The 20,673-nt window shown below is 37.3% G+C and overlaps 2 protein-coding genes across 5 annotated transcripts; one reads left to right on the top strand and one right to left on the bottom strand.

The window, feature by feature from the left end:
• The first annotated feature begins 1,689 nt into the window (after positions 1–1,689).
• gys1 (glycogen synthase 1 (muscle)) lies at positions 1,690–15,852 on the top strand. Its single transcript, XM_052551571.1, has 16 exons — positions 1,690–1,781; positions 2,858–2,976; positions 6,951–7,132; positions 7,837–8,028; positions 8,491–8,676; positions 8,900–9,044; positions 9,235–9,352; positions 10,539–10,659; positions 10,780–10,886; positions 11,636–11,695; positions 11,777–11,969; positions 12,059–12,185; positions 12,827–12,922; positions 13,035–13,198; positions 13,358–13,438; positions 13,877–15,852. Exons 2-16 carry the CDS (start codon positions 2,859–2,861, stop codon positions 14,087–14,089), a joined length of 2,103 nt encoding a protein of 700 aa, XP_052407531.1. The 5' UTR covers positions 1,690–1,781; position 2,858; the 3' UTR covers positions 14,090–15,852.
• Positions 15,219–18,666, bottom strand: aspdh (aspartate dehydrogenase domain containing). 4 transcript variants are annotated; one of them, XM_052551572.1, is made up of 8 exons: positions 18,535–18,666; positions 18,180–18,274; positions 17,488–17,632; positions 17,283–17,367; positions 16,986–17,135; positions 16,560–16,783; positions 16,214–16,353; positions 15,219–15,977 (listed from the first exon to the last, which is right to left on the bottom strand). In XM_052551572.1, exons 2-8 carry the CDS (start codon positions 18,226–18,228, stop codon positions 15,940–15,942), a joined length of 831 nt encoding a protein of 276 aa, XP_052407532.1. In that variant the 5' UTR covers positions 18,229–18,274; positions 18,535–18,666; the 3' UTR covers positions 15,219–15,939. The 4 variants fall into 4 exon arrangements, with proteins under 4 accessions (XP_052407532.1, XP_052407533.1, XP_052407534.1 ...); XM_052551573.1 differs by having other exon boundaries at positions 18,550–18,647; XM_052551574.1 differs by having other exon boundaries at positions 18,180–18,271; positions 18,535–18,637.
• Between the last annotated feature and the right edge of the window lie 2,007 nt (positions 18,667–20,673).

The following is a 20,673-nucleotide window of genomic DNA, read 5'->3' as shown; positions in this document are numbered from 1 at the left end:
GGGCTCTGCACTGCAAGCATTCCCTGATGCTGTACATCCGTCTGAACTCGTTCCGGTCAGGAGACAGGAGGACAATTCTTCCAGTTGGCCACAACTTATAGTGTAAAGACAAAATACATGAAAGATAATAATAATAATACAAAAAAAGTTTAACAGCCTTCTACTACAAAATTCAATTGGAGAATGAGCATTAAACGGGGAAATCTTACGGTCTAGCCAAGCAAACTTTGCCGCTTTCTGAAAAACTTCGGAGCACATCCCTAAACCATCTGCAAACCAGAGAAAGTGTCAAATATGCAGAGTCACCCGCCGACAAAATAACTTCCCTGAGGATTTCCAGTGGAAGCTGTTGAATCAAAAACATACATAGGTTTATTTATACATGTATATAAAAGTTATTAAACATTATATAAACACTGAATACAGACAACCGTGCTTTAAAACTCTCATTAAAAACTATAGATTGTTGTCACAACTGCATACTCATTATTTTATAATAACACTAATAAAATGTTAATATACACAGTACTGTGCAGAAGTATTAGGCATGTTAGTATTTTCACATTGAAAAAAAAAATGTTTTAAGACAATTATTTATATCTTTTGCTGTTGTGTGTCAGTAGGATATATTAGTTTACATTTCCACACATTCATTTTGCCATTAATTGTAATAATCCAGTGAGATATTTGTATATATTTGTATGCATGATCCACATGAAGATCTTTTACATTGACTATAAATATTTCTGTCTTATATGGTGAATAAAATCCACATTAGATCGCAAACAGAAGTTATTTTAAAAACTCGCTGAAAATTAATTAAGCTGAAATGTTTTTAAATGTCTTTGATGCTGATGTTAACTGATAGCTATATATTAAATAATCCACAGTGCTGACCAATATAGTACTTGTACATAATACCAATTTCACATCTGAACAACTATGTAGCTGTAATAACTAAAATACCTCTGCATGTACACACATATGTAATTATTAGTTCTTAATGAATGTATGTGCACAAATAACCTGCTTTGCTGGACTCTGCCTGAAGACATGGTGAATGGTGAAGTTCCTCCCCTCAGTGGTTGAGCTCTAAAAGAACAAATGTCAAGACGTAGGTATATTGCTAGATATAGTACAGAGTAATGTTTCATGTAGCAACATTCAAACAGCTACATACATTTGCGGAGTAAAGCTGTCCAGGAGAACAGAACACCACCACCTCCTGATCATGTCATCCTGAAAAATAATAATAATAATAATATACACACAAAAATCATGCATGTCTGTTCAAATAACTTGACAAATGTGATGCCATACCTCTGTAAAATCGAACCTATGAACTAAAGCCATGTACAGAGTGTACTGTTACAATCCACAAAGAACAATAAAATGAGCAATTTATAACAATTATTAACAATAATTATTCAAATTGAACGTACCATGGATAAATAAATGATCGAACATCGCATTTCATATTATAAGATATTTACACAACCACTTTTACTCACCTCAAGCAATCAACGGAATAGCGTTATTACTCTGCTGCTGTAGTTGCCACCGTTCTGTTTGTTTCAACGCAAACTGCCCCCTGCTGGCTCGGAGGAAAATGTCAAAGGCGGGGAAAACAAATATGGGCGGGGCGACACGTGTCGCTCCGCCTCGAAGTGTCGCCCCGCCCCATCGTCCAGACTGCACTCTGGGGTTACTCGAGTCCTGTTGATTGACTCCAGCAGATGTGAGGCTTGCGCCGCTGAGCGAGGACGAGACGCTACCGCAGGGTGAGTGCGTAACCTACTGCTTTTGTGTGGTGTCAGTCTGAAATTACGTGTCCGTGTGTTTTAAAACCCGTAGAGAAACGTTATCGTCCATTTGCAAAGCCCGTGATTCCTGGCAAGCGCAGTGCTCTTCGGTCAAACCGGGTGGTCAAACCCACTTTTGCGCTCGACTGACCAGTTCGTCCTTCCTCAAGCGTACAGAGGAAAAGCTTTTTTGATTGTGTGCACACCCGTATATATATTTTTATTATTATGTCCAGGAAACGCTTTACTTGTTCTGTTGTTATGGTGTCTGTGACGTTCTGTGTTTGACTGTTCCTGTCGGCGCGCACGTACGCGCTTCTGCCTATGAGAGAGCAAGCGGGAGATACACTATCATATACTGCGTCTCAATTATGAATGACAGCTCACTAACACTCACAACTCACTACAATAATACCCAGGGGCTCAATAATTCACCTAGGCACTGTTTGAAGGTTAGTTTGTGTTGCATGGAGGACCTTTACGTACCGTTATGTCATTCATGAAGCCTCTCTGGGTTTATAGGGACTAACGTTACAAGCCTCGTCTCTCAATCACTTTGTCTTTCTCGTAAAACAGGCCTCTTGTTACTCAAGGTATGTTGTAAGTGGAGGGTGTGTAAGTGATGGTTGAATGAATACATGATTTTGTGATGTAAACAAGGTAATTCCCAAACTTGAAGTAAAGGGACAATGTATTTGTAGACATCTAAACCCATGATATGATTTAGACATGCACTTAGTCATCGTACTAAAGAAGCTTTATCTAATGTGTTTGTGTATAAATCCGAGAAAGGAAGAGCCAATGAGTAATACTGGAAGATGAGTCACTTTGATTAATTTCTTTTGAAATAATTTTGTGTCAGGAGAGAATGAGGAAGTGTGTTTGTGTGTGAGGTGTTTGCTTGAAGGTCATATACTGATGTAGATGGCTTTTGACAGTGGTTCATCATGTAAGGTTCACACTTTTGTGATGGATGTAAGCTAGGCCTACATATTAGTTCAATACAAATGAGACTTGATAATGAGATTGATATCATTGTTATATTTTATTACCAGCATGCCACTGGCACGCAGTTTGTCGGTCACCTCCCTGTCCGGCCTTGAGGAATGGGACGAAGAGTTCGATCGGGAGGATGCAGTCCTGTTTGAGATCGCATGGGAGGTAGCTAATAAAGGTGTGTAATAAAGGCACGTTCCTTTTCTTGGAAATGAGGTTTCGTTGCTAATGTGTCATCATAGAAATTTACACTCATACGTTCAAAGATACCTACACTAACATTCATGTTTGGGGTTTGTAAGATTTTTAAAATGTTTTTTAAAGAAGTCTCTTCGAGAATGCTCATCGAGGCTGCATTTATTTCATTAAATGTTTCAATATTGGGAAATGAATGTCATAACTGTTCATAACAATGAACGAGTTCTATTTTAAAATGCAATTTAATTATGTGATGGGACAGCTGTATTTTCGGCATCATTACGCCAGTCTTCAGTGTCACATGATCCTTCAGAAATCATTCTGATATGATGATTTGATGCTCAAGAAACATGCAATATTATTCTCCATATTAAAAACTGTTGTGCTGTTGCTTAAAGGGATGGTTCACCCAAAAAATGAACATTTTATGTTTATCTGCTTACCCCCGGGGCATCCAAGAGGTAGGTGACTTTGTTTCTTCAGAAGAACACAAACAGAGATTTTTAAGTCAAACCGTTGAAGTCGATCACTCTTATAATAGAAGTAGATGGGAATCACGGCTAAAAGATACAAAGAAACAAAAACAAAAAACATAAACAAAACCAAATTAAACCCTGCGGCTCGTGATGATACATTGATGTGTGAAGACACAAAACAATCATTCTGTGCAAGAAACTGAATAGTATTTATATAGTTTTTTTTTTTTACCTCTGATTCAAGCGATCGGCAACCTAACTCGCGTGAAGCCAAAAAGGAAGTGACTAAAACTGCAATTCATCGACTGGCCACTTGAGGATGGCTGCTAAAGGGAGTCAGTCACATAGACTCCCCATGTTAAAATCCAACTTTACAGCAGGAAAAAAACATGTTTACAGCCTGGTTAAAAAAAATATTTTGGTCTATATAGCAGATTTTACCCTTCATGACAACTGTGAGTTTTTATTTTTATTTTTTATAACTCATCCGTTTCAATTATATTAAGCCTTAAAGTTCTGCATAATTAAGGGAATGGCCACTAGAGTGACAGGTGGATTGCCACTGCTGTCACCGCCATTGTGTTAGGTAGGTGTGGTTTCAGCAACCAGCTCCCGCCTTTTTGCCTATTTTTGATCACACCCAAGTGATGCATGGTGATGCGCTGCTAAGATGGTAACGGCCCGCTCTGCCCACTTTTGGTTTCAAAAACTCTCTTCGGAGACTTATGGGTGTGATCACAGACAATGATTCAAGCAATGTCCGACCTGTTATAACTCTCCTGAGAGTGTCCTCTTGTTATGTTTCATTCGTGAACGAATCATTCTTTTTGAACGAATCTTTTAGGTGAACGAATCGTTCTCGTTCATGTAATCCACTGATTTATATTTCTCATTCACTGAAATTCCTCCCTCCACAGTGGCTTGGCGCTATTAGCAGCGCATGTGAATATCAGTGCACCGGGTAGCTCTGTGTGAACCGTTTCATCCTGTCAAAGAATTAATCATCCTCAAGCCAATAGTCTTCTAGTATGAGATGTAACGGAGCATGTGATTGTGGAATATAGTGAACGAATACGCCCTTCACTGAATGAGTTTTGTTTGAGTCTGAACGAGATTGAGAGATCTTCTTGTTCGTGAATGAGTTAAAGGAACTGGTACATCTCGTTCGTGAATGAAATGAATGAGAGTATACAGGGTCAGTCGGCCATTTAGCATGTAAATCTTTATCAACAATCAGCAGATGCAAAGCGCAGTTATAGGTACGCTTGTTTTCATATTTAGCGTACAGAACATAACTCCACGTTTAATCCCCGATTTATTAATGTGAATATAATATATATATATATATATATATATATATGAACTGTCTGACCAAACAATTAAAATGTTAATTATGCAAGAAAACCTGCTGCTTTGTTCATATGAACAACTTATTTAGACTATTTAATGTGATTATGCTCACATTTTAATAAAGCCAAATCAGTTTTTGTAACAAGTAAATATGTTCGTTGACTTCGGGTAAGACATAACACATAAGACACTCTTTTTCGCCACTTGCTGGCATATTTGTGTAATATGACGAAATGGTCACTGAATGAATCAGTGAACTACCGTATTTTTTTTCATAGCTTGGCTGGTCCTGCGACTTGTAGTCAGGAGCGACTTATTTATCAAAACTAATTTGACATGAACCGAGAGAAAACATTACTGTCTCCAGCCGCGAGAGGGAGCTCTATGCTGCTCAGTGCTTCTGTAGCCTACACTGAGAACATAGAGTGCCCTCTCGCGGCTGTAGACGGTAATTTTTCTCCTGGTTCTTGGGTCTAAATAAATAAGACTTATAGTCCAGTGCGACTTATATGTTTTTTCCTCGTCATGACGAATTTTTGGACTGATGTGACTTCTTCTCAGGTGCGACTGAATGGACTGAAAATTAACTAATCTCTTGAAAGAATCAACAGTTCCACCACTAGTGTCCTCCTGAGGCGTCGTCGTCTTCTTGCTTTATGGCGGTTTGCAGACTTATACACGGGGGGCAGGGTTTCATATTTTATTGAATTCATTTTGGCGTCACTTTGACAGCGAATAACTTTAAATCTGAGGCGTTTAAAGACTCCATTTGTCCATTAATTATTTCTAAAGAAACACGAAAACGTATAAAAGGCTCAATTACCTTGTATCTTACTTTATGGTCCCATAGAGGCAGTTTTTTGTAAAAGATAGGCTAATGATTGCGTCATAACCTGCGACTCTCTGTCGCACAGAGAAATTACCGTATGGACAGGAGGAGAAGCTTGCAGACAATCTTTTACTGTCTATGAGGCAATCAGGGGGACGTGGAGGCATGAAGTCAAGGGAGATAATTAATCAAAATACTTACCAAAATTTGCTCCTGTTCACGCTCGCCTTCTCTTGGAATGGACTGAGGCTTGGGTCAAGGCATCAAGAGCCACCACACACAGACGTGTCGAGGAATTTGCTGAGCCACAGACAACATCAGAGGCGTCTTACCTGGGGCGAAGGAGAAGAGCTGGACTGTTGCCCAGTGGTCCAAAGTCCTCTTTTCAGATGAGAGCAAGTTTTGTATTTTATTTGAAAACCAAGGTCCTAGAGTTTAGAGGAAGGGTGAAGAAGCTCATAGCCCACTCACATAGCCCTTCAGCTCATCTGCAAAAAATGCAGATGAGCTGATGGCCACTGTCAAAGAAACCTGGACTTCCATACTACCTCAGCAGTGCCACAAATTGATCACCTTCATGCCACGCCAAATCAAGGCAGTAATTAAAGCAAAAGGAGCCCCGACCAAGTATTGAGTACATGTACAGTAAATGAACATACTTTCCAGAAGGCCAACAATTCGCTAAAATTCTTTTTTTATTGGTCTTATGAAGTGTTCTAATTTGTTGAGATATTAATTTTTTTTTGTTAAATGTGAGCCAAAATCATCACAATTAAAAGAACCTAAGACTGAAACTACTTCAGTCTGTGTACATTGAAGTTTCACAATTTGAGTTGAATTATTGAAATAAACTTTTCCACGACATTCTAATTTACTGAGATGCACCTGTAATGTAAGTATTAACCAACAATAAAATGTATTAAAAAAACATGATAAAAACAATGTATTATTAATCCTAATTATTTTGACTTCATGAGAGTTAAGTTGAACATAGTCTACAATCATCTGCAGTTTTGGAAAGGAGAAACTAGACACTGTTGTTGTTGTCACAACACAAAAACCTATACTCCACATGACTCAACCGCCAAGCATTCACCGATATGGTATCCACATACTCTGGGGTGCATTAGTCATGTGACTCTGGTGTTGGTATTTGCTGCACTCTGTGAATATTATATATTCATGACAGCTAGATTAGATAAAGGTCAGGAAGGTCGAGTTCAAAGGCCTGGGTGGCCTTCTCTTTCCTGGACCTAAACATCTTTTAAAGGTTAACTAATCACTCTCATTTTGTGGCAGTTGGTGGCATTTACACAGTGATCCAGACCAAGGCACGTCTGACCTGCGAGGAATGGGGTGAGAACTACTTTCTGGTGGGCCCGTATATGGAGTCCAGTGTCAGGACGCAAGTGGAGCTGATCGAACCCTGCAATGCGGCACTCAGGAGAACCATTGATAAAATGAACAGCAGTGGGTGCAAGGTATACACATTCACACACTTCAATGAATATTGAAAAAGAAAGACAGTTTCTAGCTGTAGGTTTGTTCACCTCTCGTTTATCCACACACACACACACACACACACCACACAGCCTGATTTTAATCTGCTCTTATCCACAGTGAAACCCTAAACCTTCATTATGGAGAGTGTTTGTATCACATGTCTCTAGTGTGTGTCTGTGTGTGTGTGTGTGTGTGTCTGCTTTAAAGGCTATGTCAGTGTCCAACAGGCACACTGAGATCTATTTCAGTTCTTTGAGGAAATTTCCCCTGAGAGATGCTGTGTAAATTGGTGCCCGAGTTATTGCAGTATGTATATATATGTGTGTGTGTATATATATGCAGTCACTTTGTGGTCAACATGAACAGAAACGAGTTTGTAAAAATCAAAGCCACACAGCCAGGTTTTTCTTAGAAAGTATTAACTGAAAATGTTTGCTAGCTTGTCCAAGTGGCTTCATCTGTAGTTGATACACTGTGGTGTCTTCAGACTAACAAACCAGGAGTTGCATTCTCAGTAGTTTGAATTGTGATCATTGAAAAATTTAGGTGAAACTGTATGAAGATCGTGTCAATATGTGCAACCTCAGTTTTCAGAATGGTATTTCTGTTGAATGGTATCATGTTAAATCTCTAGCAGTGAAAAAGCTTCTAATTTCCTTCCTTCCTCTGCTTTCTTCTCTAGGTATATTTTGGTCGATGGCTGATTGAAGGCTCTCCATATGTGATTCTGCTAGATGTGGGCTTCACGGCCTGGTCTCTGGACCGCTGGAAGGCTGAACTCTGGGAGAATTGCAGTATTGGTGTGCCCTGGTTCGATAGAGAGGCTAACGACGCCATTCTCTTTGGCTTCCTCACCGCATGGCTACTGGGAGAGGTGTGCAGTTTTGTTTTAGTATTATGTATGTACTGTTGTAATATTTTGAAATGCCTTTTGTTTTTGTATTTTCAGTTTAAAAAAAATCAATTGTAGTTTGTTTTGTCCTTTTGTTGTTTTATATATTTCTATTAAGCTTTGATTTATTTTTAGTTGTAGTAATTAAATGATTTATTTCATTTTACGATTTTCATCTAAAATTTATATTAGGCTTTATCTCAGCTTTATTTTAATTTATAACAACTTTTTAAGAGTTTTAATTTTAGTTAACAATGGCAACATGGGATGTGTAAATGTGCATGTTATTTTTCCAACAAAGCTCAATGGGGGATAAAAAGTTGTAGTTATTCAATAGTAAATATTAAATGCATGCCCCCCCCCCCCCACACACACACACACACATACACAGAAAGTTGTGGAATCTTATTAATTATAATTAGCATATGTTTGAATACATTTCAGTTTGCAGCTCAGTGTGACGAACCTCCTCACATCGTAGCTCATTTTCACGAGTGGCTGGCAGGTTTGGGGCTCGTCTTATGCAGGCAGCGTCAGTTACCTGTAGCCACCATCTTCACCACACATGCCACACTGCTTGGCCGATACCTGTGTGCCGGGAATGTTGACTTCTACAACAACCTTGCTCAGGTTTGTGTGAGAGAATGTGTTTTTGTACATATATGATGTATATTAACCCACACCTCCTCGCCAGATAGAATCAGATTTCTTTAGAAAACTTTCACTGTTTTTTTTTTAACCACATTTTGGTTTGACACCCAGATGATGCTGTAATTGGATAAACAGATAGAGTTCATGGAGTTAATTTCAAGAAAGCTTCCTGAAGTGTCTGTGGTTATTTCTCCATGCGTAGTTTAATTTGGATAAAGAGGCAGGTGACAGGCAGATCTATCACCGGTACTGTCTGGAGCGCGCAGCGGTGCGCTGTGCACACGTCTTCACCACCGTCTCTCAGATCACCGCCGTCGAGGCCGAGCACTTACTGAAGCGGAAACCAGGTGATTTAAGTTCCTGCTTCTACTGTTTTCTCTACATCCTAATGGCAACAAAATACTGTCATTAATACAGGCTTATTTTCATTATTACTTGCTTCCTGATTTGGTTCAGAACTGGACTTCTGCCAGGAAGCTGCTGCTTTTGTATTTGGTCTGTTTGCTAAAGATACCCACGTCCATCTTTCTCTGTCAGATATTGTGACTCCGAACGGCCTGAACGTGAAGAAGTTCTCAGCCATGCACGAGTTCCAGAACCTCCACGCTCAGAGTAAAGCGCGCATCCAGGAGTTTGTCAGAGGCCATTTCTACGGGTCAGAGCTCAAAAGACAATCCTCATGCAATCCTATTCATGTGTCCATCTGCAAAACACTCCCTGCTGTTCAAACGTTTTGGATAAGAGTTTTAATAGTCTCTTCTGCTCATCAGGGCTTCATTTGTTTAATCAAATAAACAGAAAAAAATATTGTGTAGTATTATAAAAAATGTATAAATAGCAATTCTCTATTTTAAATTTGAATTTATTCCTGTGATTAAAAGCTGAATTTTCATCAGCCATTACTCCAGTCTTAAGTGTCACATGATCCTTCAGAAATCATTCTGATATGTTGATTTGATGCTCCGTTAATATCAGCATTGAACACTGTTGTGCTGCTTAATATTTTTTTGGAACCTGTGATACTTCTTCTTTTTTTAAGTAAAAAGTAAAAAAAAGAAAAGAAAGAAAAACAGCATTTATTTGAAATGTATATATTTTCTAACAATATAAGTTTTTACTATCACATCCATGCTGAATAAAAATATTAGTTACTTAAAAAAAAAAAAAAAAGTACTTACCCCAGACTGTTGAACGGTGGTATATATTGTAACGAAGGATTCCTATTTTGAATAAATGCTGTTCTTTTCAACTTTTTATTCATCAAAGAATCCTAAAAAAAGTATCACCGATTTCCAACAGTGATTATAATCAGCATATAGAATGATTTCTGAAGGATCATGTGACACTGACGACTGGACTAATGATGCTGAAAATACAGCTTTGCATTACAGGAATAAAAAATTATATGTGACCCTGGACCACAAAAACAGTTGCTGGGGTATATTTGCAGCAATACCCAAAAAACCATTGTATGGGTTAAAATTATACATTTTTCTTTTATGCCAAAAATCATTAGGATATTAAGTAAAGATCATGTTCCGTGAAAATATTTCCTACCGTAAATATATATACACCCTCAGATTCCAGCTTTTTTAATAATTATAACTCAGATGATGTTTAAATCTCAATTTTGAAAAGTTAAGACTGGTTTTGTGGGCCAGGGTCACATATTTAAAGTAAAACTGTTATTTTATATTGTATTAGTATTCCACAGTATAATTGTTTTTTTTTCTTTTCTCTATTTTTAATGAAATGAATGCAGCATTGATGAGCAAAAGAGACTTCTTTAAAAAGATTGAAAATCTTACTGATCCCAAATTCCTCTTCTCGTCTTTGTGCAGGCATTTAGATTTTAACCTTGACAAGACAGTGTTTCTCTTCATTGCTGGACGCTATGAATTCTCAAATAAAGGAGCCGATATATTTCTTGAGGCATTGGCCAGACTTAATTACCTGCTGAGGGTCAGTATTTGTGTTTTAGGATGTATCTGCATTCGATAAGTCACAATATGATCACAAAATGTTGTAAGGATGAAAGTTTAAATTCAATGTTGATTTGAAAAAAGATTCTTGTATGTCCAGGTGAATCACAGCAACGTGACCGTAATAGCATTCTTCATCATGCCTGCTCGTACCAACAACTTCAACGTGGAGACCCTGAAGGGCCAAGCCGTACGGAAACAGCTCTGGTAACCATGAAAACTGCACTGTGAGGACTGCTAACCTGAATGACACGGTTTAGCTCCGCCTACTTGCTAAATATAAACAACCAAGTTCAATCAGGTTGTGTTGAAAGCAGATTTATTTTACAGTTAATTATGTACTGTTAAAGTATTGATTCATATTTTGAATTGGCTTTTATTATTTATTTTAATATTAGGTGAAGTTTTGTGCTTGAATTTATATTAGTTTGTTTTTAGTAATTTAGTAATTTTAGAACTTTTTTTTTTTTTTGTCAACTTATTTTCAGTTAGTTGCCAGGTTTTTAAGTTTAAGTGTCTCCTCTAATAGATATTTTCAGGATATATATATATATTTTTTTATATTAAACGAATAAAAACTATTTTTGATCTTTTTTTTTTGTTTTAGGTTAAATTAACAATAACAACACTGGCCTAGAGCATCCTAACACAACTCCCTGTTTTCTTTAGCCATTCTGCAGTGAATGATGGATATGTGAATTAGTTATTTTTCATATATTCATTTATTTATTTATTTTACTTAATAGTTACAACACTGGATGTGTGATGATGTAGAAAGGAATCTTATTCGTTTATTCATTCATTAATTCATTTATATTTATTTCTTTTTGTTTAATAAACAGTAGTCCTAATGTCACCTGATTGAAATTTTCCCTCCAAATTGTAGCTTTGTCTCAGGGACTGTTGAAGCAGTGAATGAATGATGTTGTGACATTGCATCTTTGTCGTATTGTCAGGGACACTGCTCATACTGTGAAGGAGCGCTTTGGGAAGAAACTCTACGAATCACTTTTAGTGTGAGTTGGTTTTTGTGTTTCAACTGTATTTGGTCATCTCTTCTGAGGAGTGACAGACAGTGCTCTCTTTCTCGATGTTAGAGGGAAGCTGCCTGATGTGTCTAAGATGTTAGATAAAGAGGACTTCACCATGATGAAACGTGCCATCTTCGCCACCCAGCGCCAGTGCCTGCCCCCCGTCTGCAGTCACAACATGCTGGAGGACAGCAGTGACCCCATCCTCAACTGCATCCGCCGTATCGGCCTCTTTAACACCGCTCAGGACAGAGTCAAGGCATACACACACAAACCATACACTATAATGGATGTTTTCACAGTTATTAATACTTAAAGCACCTCTAATGCCTCATATTCTTCTGCTAGGTGGTCTTCCATCCAGAGTTTCTCTCCTCCACTTCTCCTCTCCTGCCGATGGACTACGAGGAGTTTGTGAGAGGCTGCCATCTTGGAGTATTTCCATCCTACTATGAGCCCTGGGGATACACACCAGGTAAAACTACCCACACTCCCCGTATGTGTGTATGTATATATCTATATATATGTGTGTGTGTGTGTGTGTGTGTGTGTATATATATATATATATATATATATATATATATATATATATATATATATATATATATATACACATACACGCACACACACACACATGTGTGTGTGTGTGTATATATATGTATATATATGTGTGTGTGTATATATAAGTTTGGTCAGTAATGTGGTAAAAAAAATGGTATACAAACAAGAAATTATATAGTTTGTTATATTTAGTTACAATAATTTTCTTTTTTTTTCAGAATAGATGTGTTATATTTATCAAAGTGAGAGCAAATGCATCACTTTTGTTCTATAGTTTTGACATTGAGAATAAGAAATGAACACCAAAATTCTTGAGCACCAAATCAGCACGTTAGAATAATTTCTGAATGATCATTTGATATTTTAAAAAGATATAATTTTACATATTGCTGTATTTTAAAATAAAATAAATGCAGCCTTGGTGAGCATAAAGAGACTTCTTTTCAAAAATGTAAAACGGACTTACTGACCCCAAACTTTTGAATGATAGTTTGTGAGCTCTGTATTAAAAACATCCACTCAACACAATGCGCACATCTTTATTTTTTTTTTTAGCTGAGTGTACAGTGATGGGTATCCCGTCGGTCTCCACTAACCTGTCTGGGTTTGGCTGTTTCATGGAGGAGCACATTGCTGACCCGTCAGCTTATGGTGAGAGTTGTACATATACACTGGAAATAATGAACAGCAGTTACAAGATTTTCTCTTTTTTTTAGTTTGAATCCGCTTTATTTAGTTTCATTGTGTAATGTACATTTTTCAGGTATCTATATTCTGGATCGGCGGTACCGTGGGGTGGATGAGTCCTGCAATCAGCTGACGTCTTTCCTGTTTCAGTTCTGTCAGCAGAGCCGCAGGAAGAGGATCATTCAGAGGAACCGAACAGAGCGCCTCAGTGACCTGCTAGATTGGAGATATTTGGGCAGGGTCAGATACCACACACACACACACACACACAAAACACACAGTGAAATGCTTTTCTGACCACCAAAGAACAAGCTGTGTCCAGTTAACTTCCTGTATCAAAACTAACAGGTTGTTGAGGTTATTGTTCATGAACTAATATATCATATTTCTGATTCTTAGTATTACGTATCTGCCCGTCATATGGCTTTAGCGAAAGCTTTCCCGGACACATTCATCTATGAGCCTCAAGAACCTACTTCGGTAAGTTAAAATGAAGAAGACTGAAATTTTAAATAGTTTGAAATGTATTTTTTATTGTAATAAAAGTGTGAAGTTAAATGATCTAGACCAGTGATGCCCACTAGATTCAGCATGACTTAATCTAAAATAAGACAACTCAACCATTACCATAAGCTAAAATAGTTCTAAATCAAGATTCTTTGTTTTAGTTCATCTCCTCAATGTATTTTTCCCTTGAAAACCCTGGATATGAGATTTTGTAAATTTGATATCTAATCACATTTAAATTAATAAAGTCTTATTTCCATGCTAATTTTAATATGTTTATATTTACTAATGCCAAGCTTTAAAAAAAAAAAAAATCTGTCAAAAAAGAGAACCTCCGACTGCTCTGGACAGCTGTCTAAAAACTAGACGTAAATATTTGTTGACATTTATTCTTTCATTTACATCATTCAGGCCACAGGCTTCCGTTACCCACGGCCCGCCTCAGTGCCCCCGTCTCCCGCCCACTCGCTTCACTCGTCTCCTCATCACAGTGAGGCTGAGGAAGAAGAGGAACCATATGATGAAGATCTGGAGGCAGAGAAAGATCGGGTCAACATCCGCCAACCTTTAATCATGCCGAACCGGAACAAGAATCAGACAGTTGATCTTCCTGAGAAAAACTAAAACACACCCATACATGCATACCCTACACACTCTGTAGCTTATACTATAAGGCACTTACATACACTGTGACACACACACACACACACACACACACACATACATACGCATTAACAATCCCATAAAAGTGAAAGTAAAGCCTGCAAACAGTATGTCTGTCTGCATGTTGGTATTCTGAAGAGAAATAAATAAGATATTTAAGTATTTGGTGAGCCATATGTGATTAAGACTTTCTGTTGAAAGATTTCTCTGGTGTCTTTCATAGGAAGCCTAGGAAAAAAAAACAACAACAGAGGGCAAAATATTAAATAGTAGCTAGAGCTATGCATATGACAATTCATATGGATTCATACCAAATTCTCATCTAGCTGTTTGCCACTGACGTTCAGTTAAACGAAAATACAAATAAATGTGAAATGATCAAAATAAACGTTACAACAATCTTTTTAAAGAGCCCCTATTATGGATTTTTGAAAATGACCTTTCATGCAGTGTGTAGCAGCTCTGAGTGAATGAAAACATCCTGCAAAGTTTTAAATCTGAAAGTGCTCCGTATATAAAGTTATTGTCTCTCATAAGAAAGAGTCGACTCTGAATCATTGAAACGAGTCGTTTTTAAAACTAATCCCAAGCCGTTTAGTGTAGATGTCAACATGAAACATTAGCATAAAGCTGCACACTTGTTGGTCTTTTCACGTTTGTCTGAATGAAAATGCTAATTCATTTTTTGCCACTAGATGCTCTTTTGAAGCAGTAAAAATAGCGTTTTCCCCGGTGACACTGTACACAAAGCAGCACTGCGCTCACAAACGCTGCTTATCAGGCATTACAGGCTCATGATGAAATGAAAATGAGACCAATCGACCAATCATTGCAGATTACCTTCATGCAAAGGAGGGGTTTGGAAATATGAATCGTTTGGGAATATTTGAGCAAATAAGTTACAAATAAATACTTTTATTGTCTTATAATATGCGTCTTTTGACCTTGCATGCATGTCAACCTGTGGTTGGGGACTCCCAAAACAAAAATATGAACCTTTCATTAACCAAAATAGGGGCACTTTAAGTAGACCTTTATTAGAAACTCTTTAAAATAATAGTTTAAGAAAAAAATAATTATTTATGTACTCTTTAAAAGAGCTGTGTGACTTTATTCCATGGAACACAAAAGAAAAGGTTTTGAAGAACGTTCATGTGTATATATATATACGAAAATAACACAGTGGGTGCTCATGGTCAAAAACATTCTGATACGGATATCATACAAATAGTCTTCAAAACTGACACTTTAGGTCTTCTAAAGTCCTACAGTATCTTTATATAAAGGACAGACCTAAATTTAAGCCGTTGCCTTTAAATCATGTTTTGACAGTCAGTAATTCTTCATTTTCACTGTGCTAAACTTTTTCTTTGTGTGTTTCATAAAAGCAAGAAATCGAAACATCTTTTTAAAAGACTTTGGATTGCATAAATGTACTGTTATGAAAACATTCTTACAGTTCTTTACTCACGGGCAGATTTCCCTTCACAGTATTATGTACTCTCACAAATATGGTGACTAACCAGCAATTTTCAAGGGTTATTTTTTAAAAAAACAGTGTAAATTAAATGACAAGCAATTGATGTAGCTAAAGCAAACCAGCCAAACTAATACACTGGAACATCATTGTTACTGTAATACACAAGTATAAACCAGCACTGTTAGAGTTTGTCATGTCTATCACAGCTGTAAAACTGAAATTAAAGTCTACGACATTATTACTATTACACTTGTTTTATTAATTCATCATGTGCCTCATCGTGTGTTTTTCTTCGGTTCATTTGTAGACTTTCTGCAGCAGTCCACTGTTATCAACAGAGATATACCCTCCCTCCATGACCCTTGCAGACTGAAAAAAGACAAACAGAAATTCAGATAAGACAGAAAAATATGTAACCGTGTATTAATGTACCATTTTGCATATTCTGTTAAATATGAGCAGAACAGAAAGCAAAGAGGACCGTTCCAAAAGATGTCTTTTTATGCCTGCATTCTCTCTGTAAATCCAGATTTGGCTGAGGTGCATACTTGGGTTTAAGATCATGCACTGCATCAGTTTACTCCATCTGTCTTTCTTATACATACCCAGTAAGCTGCTCCAGAAGGAGTTGTATGTGGCATTTCCTGTTACAGCTCCCAGTTTGGCGGGGTTTTGTCTCACTGTTTTCACTGTGAACCCATCTGGACCAGTTACCTCAACCTCCACAATATGGTAGTCTGATAATCTGGAGAGAAGGGCAAAGAGAGATGAGCTCGAATAAAAAATGAAAAATACAAACATGCATGAATGAATAATATATGGAAAGATTAATGGTTTAATATCATCCTAACTTTAAAAGTGGCCTAATCTATGTATGAAGTCAGTTTTCTGTGTAAAGGAAAGGTTTTGAGTGTTAATGTCAGATTTTTTTAGGTCCACTTTGCGACTCACGCAGTGTCTGAAACGATTTCTCCAGTAACCCCACTGAAGCCCAGCTTTGATGCGGCTATGGCTGCAGCTGCCATAGTGTTCACATTATTTGGGGCGATGGGGCAGAGCTCTGCTACTGAGCCGTGGTACAAGACCCGCCTCCCTTCTCCCTCCCTCCAATCAGAGAGCAGACCACCAGTCAGCCGAAAGCAAGAGGGATGTTTAGACATTCGGACAGAGAGAGCCTAGAAGAGAGACATTTGTAATTTACTTTCATATATTTTCATGTGGCAGGGACAATGAAACTCGTTGAACTTTAGTTTTGGATAATATTCAGTATTTTTTTCTTCAGGCAGACCACCTCTTGGAGATAATTTTTTTTATGGACAGTTAGATTTAATTTTGAACCGTGCTTGAATTCCTTGTATCCAAAAGTAATTGTCTTACCCGTAAAGTTCCACTGTCATTCATTTTTTGAATATCTTGGCCACCCCATAATGCACCACTGGGCACATAAAGTGTTTTCCCATGTTGTTTCGCAGCAGTGCGAAGATCTTGCTCGAGCTGGGGGTCTGATAGGGCAGAAGGGCTGCCCACCTGAGGAAGGGAAAAACACGATTAGAGACAGTTTTAACAATTTACTATGAAATAAACATAAGTTTTAACAATTTTAACAATTTACTATGAAATAAACAATGGCAGACAGGATTTCAGGTGAAAATCTAAAGGATGGACTTAAGTTACCAGGAAGTGAGCATGTGACAGAAATCTGACCCCAAACTCTTTAACTATCATTGGATGGCACACCTCCACTATTACATCTGTGTCTCTGAAACACCACACACACATAAAACACCTGTAAGTGACACAGTAACACGCTCCGTTCTTCCATTCAAACAAATATTCAACAAGTGTATGCAAACTTTATATCTACAAATACAACATTTACCTGCGGGTGAAATCTGAGAGGTCATGTAGAATCAGCTCTTTTGGCAATGAATCTCTAAATTTGTCTGCATTTCGGTTCCAAACAAATGCTAACTGCAGTCCTGCCTCGGCCCCTTCCTTTTGGATCTTCTCAACAAGAAACTGGCCTGAGAAAAAGAGAAAAGATTACATACAAGCTTCATGGTCTGGAAGAACATGAACTGATACTGAACATAAGAGTGATTACAGCTCTTCTGCTCTTCTTGATCAATGAATTTCCATGCTTTTTCAAATCAATCAAATTGAGACGGATCTGTCAGTTTAAAAGAAAGAACAGGCTCAGTAGACATTCACATATGGGACATACTATGGCTTTAAATGAACACATGAGCAATATCTATCAGCTGAAATATGAAAGTGCAGATCACATGTAAAACTAGTCACTAAATACTGCAGACATTTGTATGGCTTTTAATAATTAATGAACTTCTATGAGGCCTTGAAAACACATTTTAAAATTCTCTTATACTTCCTAGGCAACCATGCGTGGTTCTTCTGTGCTCATTCCTTGAGAAAAATAAGAATAGTATTATTTTTACTACTATTTTAGTAATGGTTATGGGACGTTCTTATTTTGTAGACTCTGAGTGCAAATTTAATCAAAGTAGAGAAAGTTGTGACTCTTGAAACAGAAGTGTTCATTGGAGAACTCACCTAAATGTCCATATCCCACAATTCCAACCTTTAAGGCTCTGTCAGTCATATCTAGTGAGATAAGGGATCCAGCTGATTTCTCACTGGTTGGTCTGCTAAAGTAGATCAAGAGAGCTTATTATTAGTAGTATTATTATTATCCACATCTACACAATAACAACTGTAATTCTGTAAACTCTAGAACATCAAACCAGCATGCACTAGATTTGTCTTTCCATTGCCCCACACATGCTCTTGATTCAATCTTTGGCTCCTCCTCTTTTTCATTTTCTCTCCACCTCTATGTCAACTACTGTCCTTTATCTCAAACACAGTGATCTCACCGATACAATCTGTCCTCACAACCTTCACTTACCTGCCAATTCCTCACCTTTTCTCTATTTATCACCCTCTCTTTCTTCCCGATGTCCGTCGAACTCTCTCTTCGCTGTGTGAACTTGAGAGGCAGTGGGACAGAGCAGGTTAAAGTGCATGTTGTCCAGGATTGTTAATGATTAGACTCGGTGTGAATCCATTGGCTTTGGATATTTTAAAGGAGCACTATAATATTGTTGATGATGAAAACAGTGATCTTGAAACAGGATATTTTATTTAAGTTGCTTTAGTGTCTTTAAGATACTATTAAATTTCAAGATTCAAGATTCAAGATTTTTATTCGTCACATACAAAATTATACATAGCATATATAACCAGCAGTGAAATGTGGGTCAGGTCCGCTCCATGGGACAGTGCAATTATTAAAGAAAACAACACAGATGAAAATATACATAAATAAAGCTATGTAAGAATGAAATAAAAGTAAACAATGAATATATGAATAAAATATAAAAAATGTATATTGTAGAATTAAATATAGAACGCAAAATAATGTGCATGAGTGTAAACTGTAGTCTTAAATATTAAGATGTACAGGGATGTACAATGTGCATATATGCATTTTACTGTAGTCTTAAATATTAAGATACCCAGGAATGTACAAGAAGCAAATGTGCAAAACAGGTTGACACTGTCAGTGTGTCAATGTGAGGTAGTGAATAAAGTGAAAATGATAAAGTGAACATTAAGTGGAGGCATGAGGATGTTAAGAGGCTGGTTTAGAGTTTAAGAGCCTGATGGCCTGGGGGAAGAAACTCCTCCTGAGTCTCTCAGTTTTTGTCATCAGGCTACGGAAGCGCTTACCAGATGGCAGCAAAGTGAAAATATGATTACTGGGGTGGGTGGAGTCTTTGATGATTTTTGCAAAGTCAATACGCTTTCTATAGCCCCAGAATAGAAAGTTTTCAGGATTGCTGGTGAGACCCTGAATTTCCTCAGCTGTCGCAGATGGTACAGTCTTTGCCTGGATTTATTATTGATGGAGCTGGAGGTGTGCTGGCCTAGTTTCACCACTTGAGGTCTGCCGGTGAGGAAATCAAGGATCCAGTCGCAGAGTGAAGAATTCAGTCCGAGGTCTATGAGTTTGGAAGCTAGCTTTATGGGGACTATAGTATTAATTTTATTATGAGTTTGATTCATTTTAATTTTTATATTCTGCATTATCATTTTATTTTATTTTTGTTAATTAGTTCTGTAATTTTAATGTTTTTATCATTTGTAAAATAATTTTTATTCTAAAATATATGTCTATTGTTATTATTTTAATGTTTTAATTTTATTTTAGTTTTAGTTATTTTAGTGCATCAAGTTTAAATACTTTTTTTTACGTTTACATTAGCTTATTTCAAGTTACAAAAATCTAAATACATACAGGTCTCACATCAAACTTATTAACAAATGTATGACAAAAATGTTACAGTATACTTTAAATGAGAAAATGCAACAGATTTTCCAACCATGCTGGCTTTCAAACCACTAACAACTGAGAAGCTAGTGATCAATAAGATTTAGAACGGATAAGTATTATAGTAATTATTAGATTAATGTAAAAAATAAAGATTATATTTATTAAAATGTTATGTGTTGTCTATCCTTACTGACACCTACATGTACATCAAAAAAGCCAATAAAGCGTAAAAAAACCCAAGGTAATTTTATAGCATTAATAAAAAAATGTAAAAAAAAAACATAAAAAAAAACCCATCAAGTTTATCTCTCTGAACTTGTGTCTCAATCATCAAACCTTTACTTTAGGCAATGATGTCACTACGGGGTAATAGGCCATAATGCAGAGTAAACATAGACGGAGAGAGAGACAGGCCCAAAACAGGGAGAGGGAGTGAGGGGTGTACGTTGTTTATGACAGAACAATCTGACAGATAACACATCACTCATAATGGTCCAAAGTCCAGACCTACCCCAGCCAGTGAAAAACATTGGCATTACAGAGGCATTACAGATCTCCCAGCTGTGGAATAGGTGGCCCACATCTGAGAAGGCTGTGTGTGAGACTGTTTAGGCCAGAAGACAGAGATGGACATCCTGGAAACAAATGCTTATGACCGTAGACAACACGGTAATCTCAGCAAACACACACACACACACACACCTGCGCACA

Source organism: Carassius gibelio, chromosome B3, assembly GCF_023724105.1.
Source record: "Carassius gibelio isolate Cgi1373 ecotype wild population from Czech Republic chromosome B3, carGib1.2-hapl.c, whole genome shotgun sequence".
In the NCBI taxonomy this organism is placed as follows: Eukaryota; Metazoa; Chordata; class Actinopteri; order Cypriniformes; family Cyprinidae; genus Carassius; species Carassius gibelio.
The sequence above is the reverse complement of the archived record's forward strand: the minus strand, read 5'-3'. Positions and strand labels throughout refer to the sequence as shown.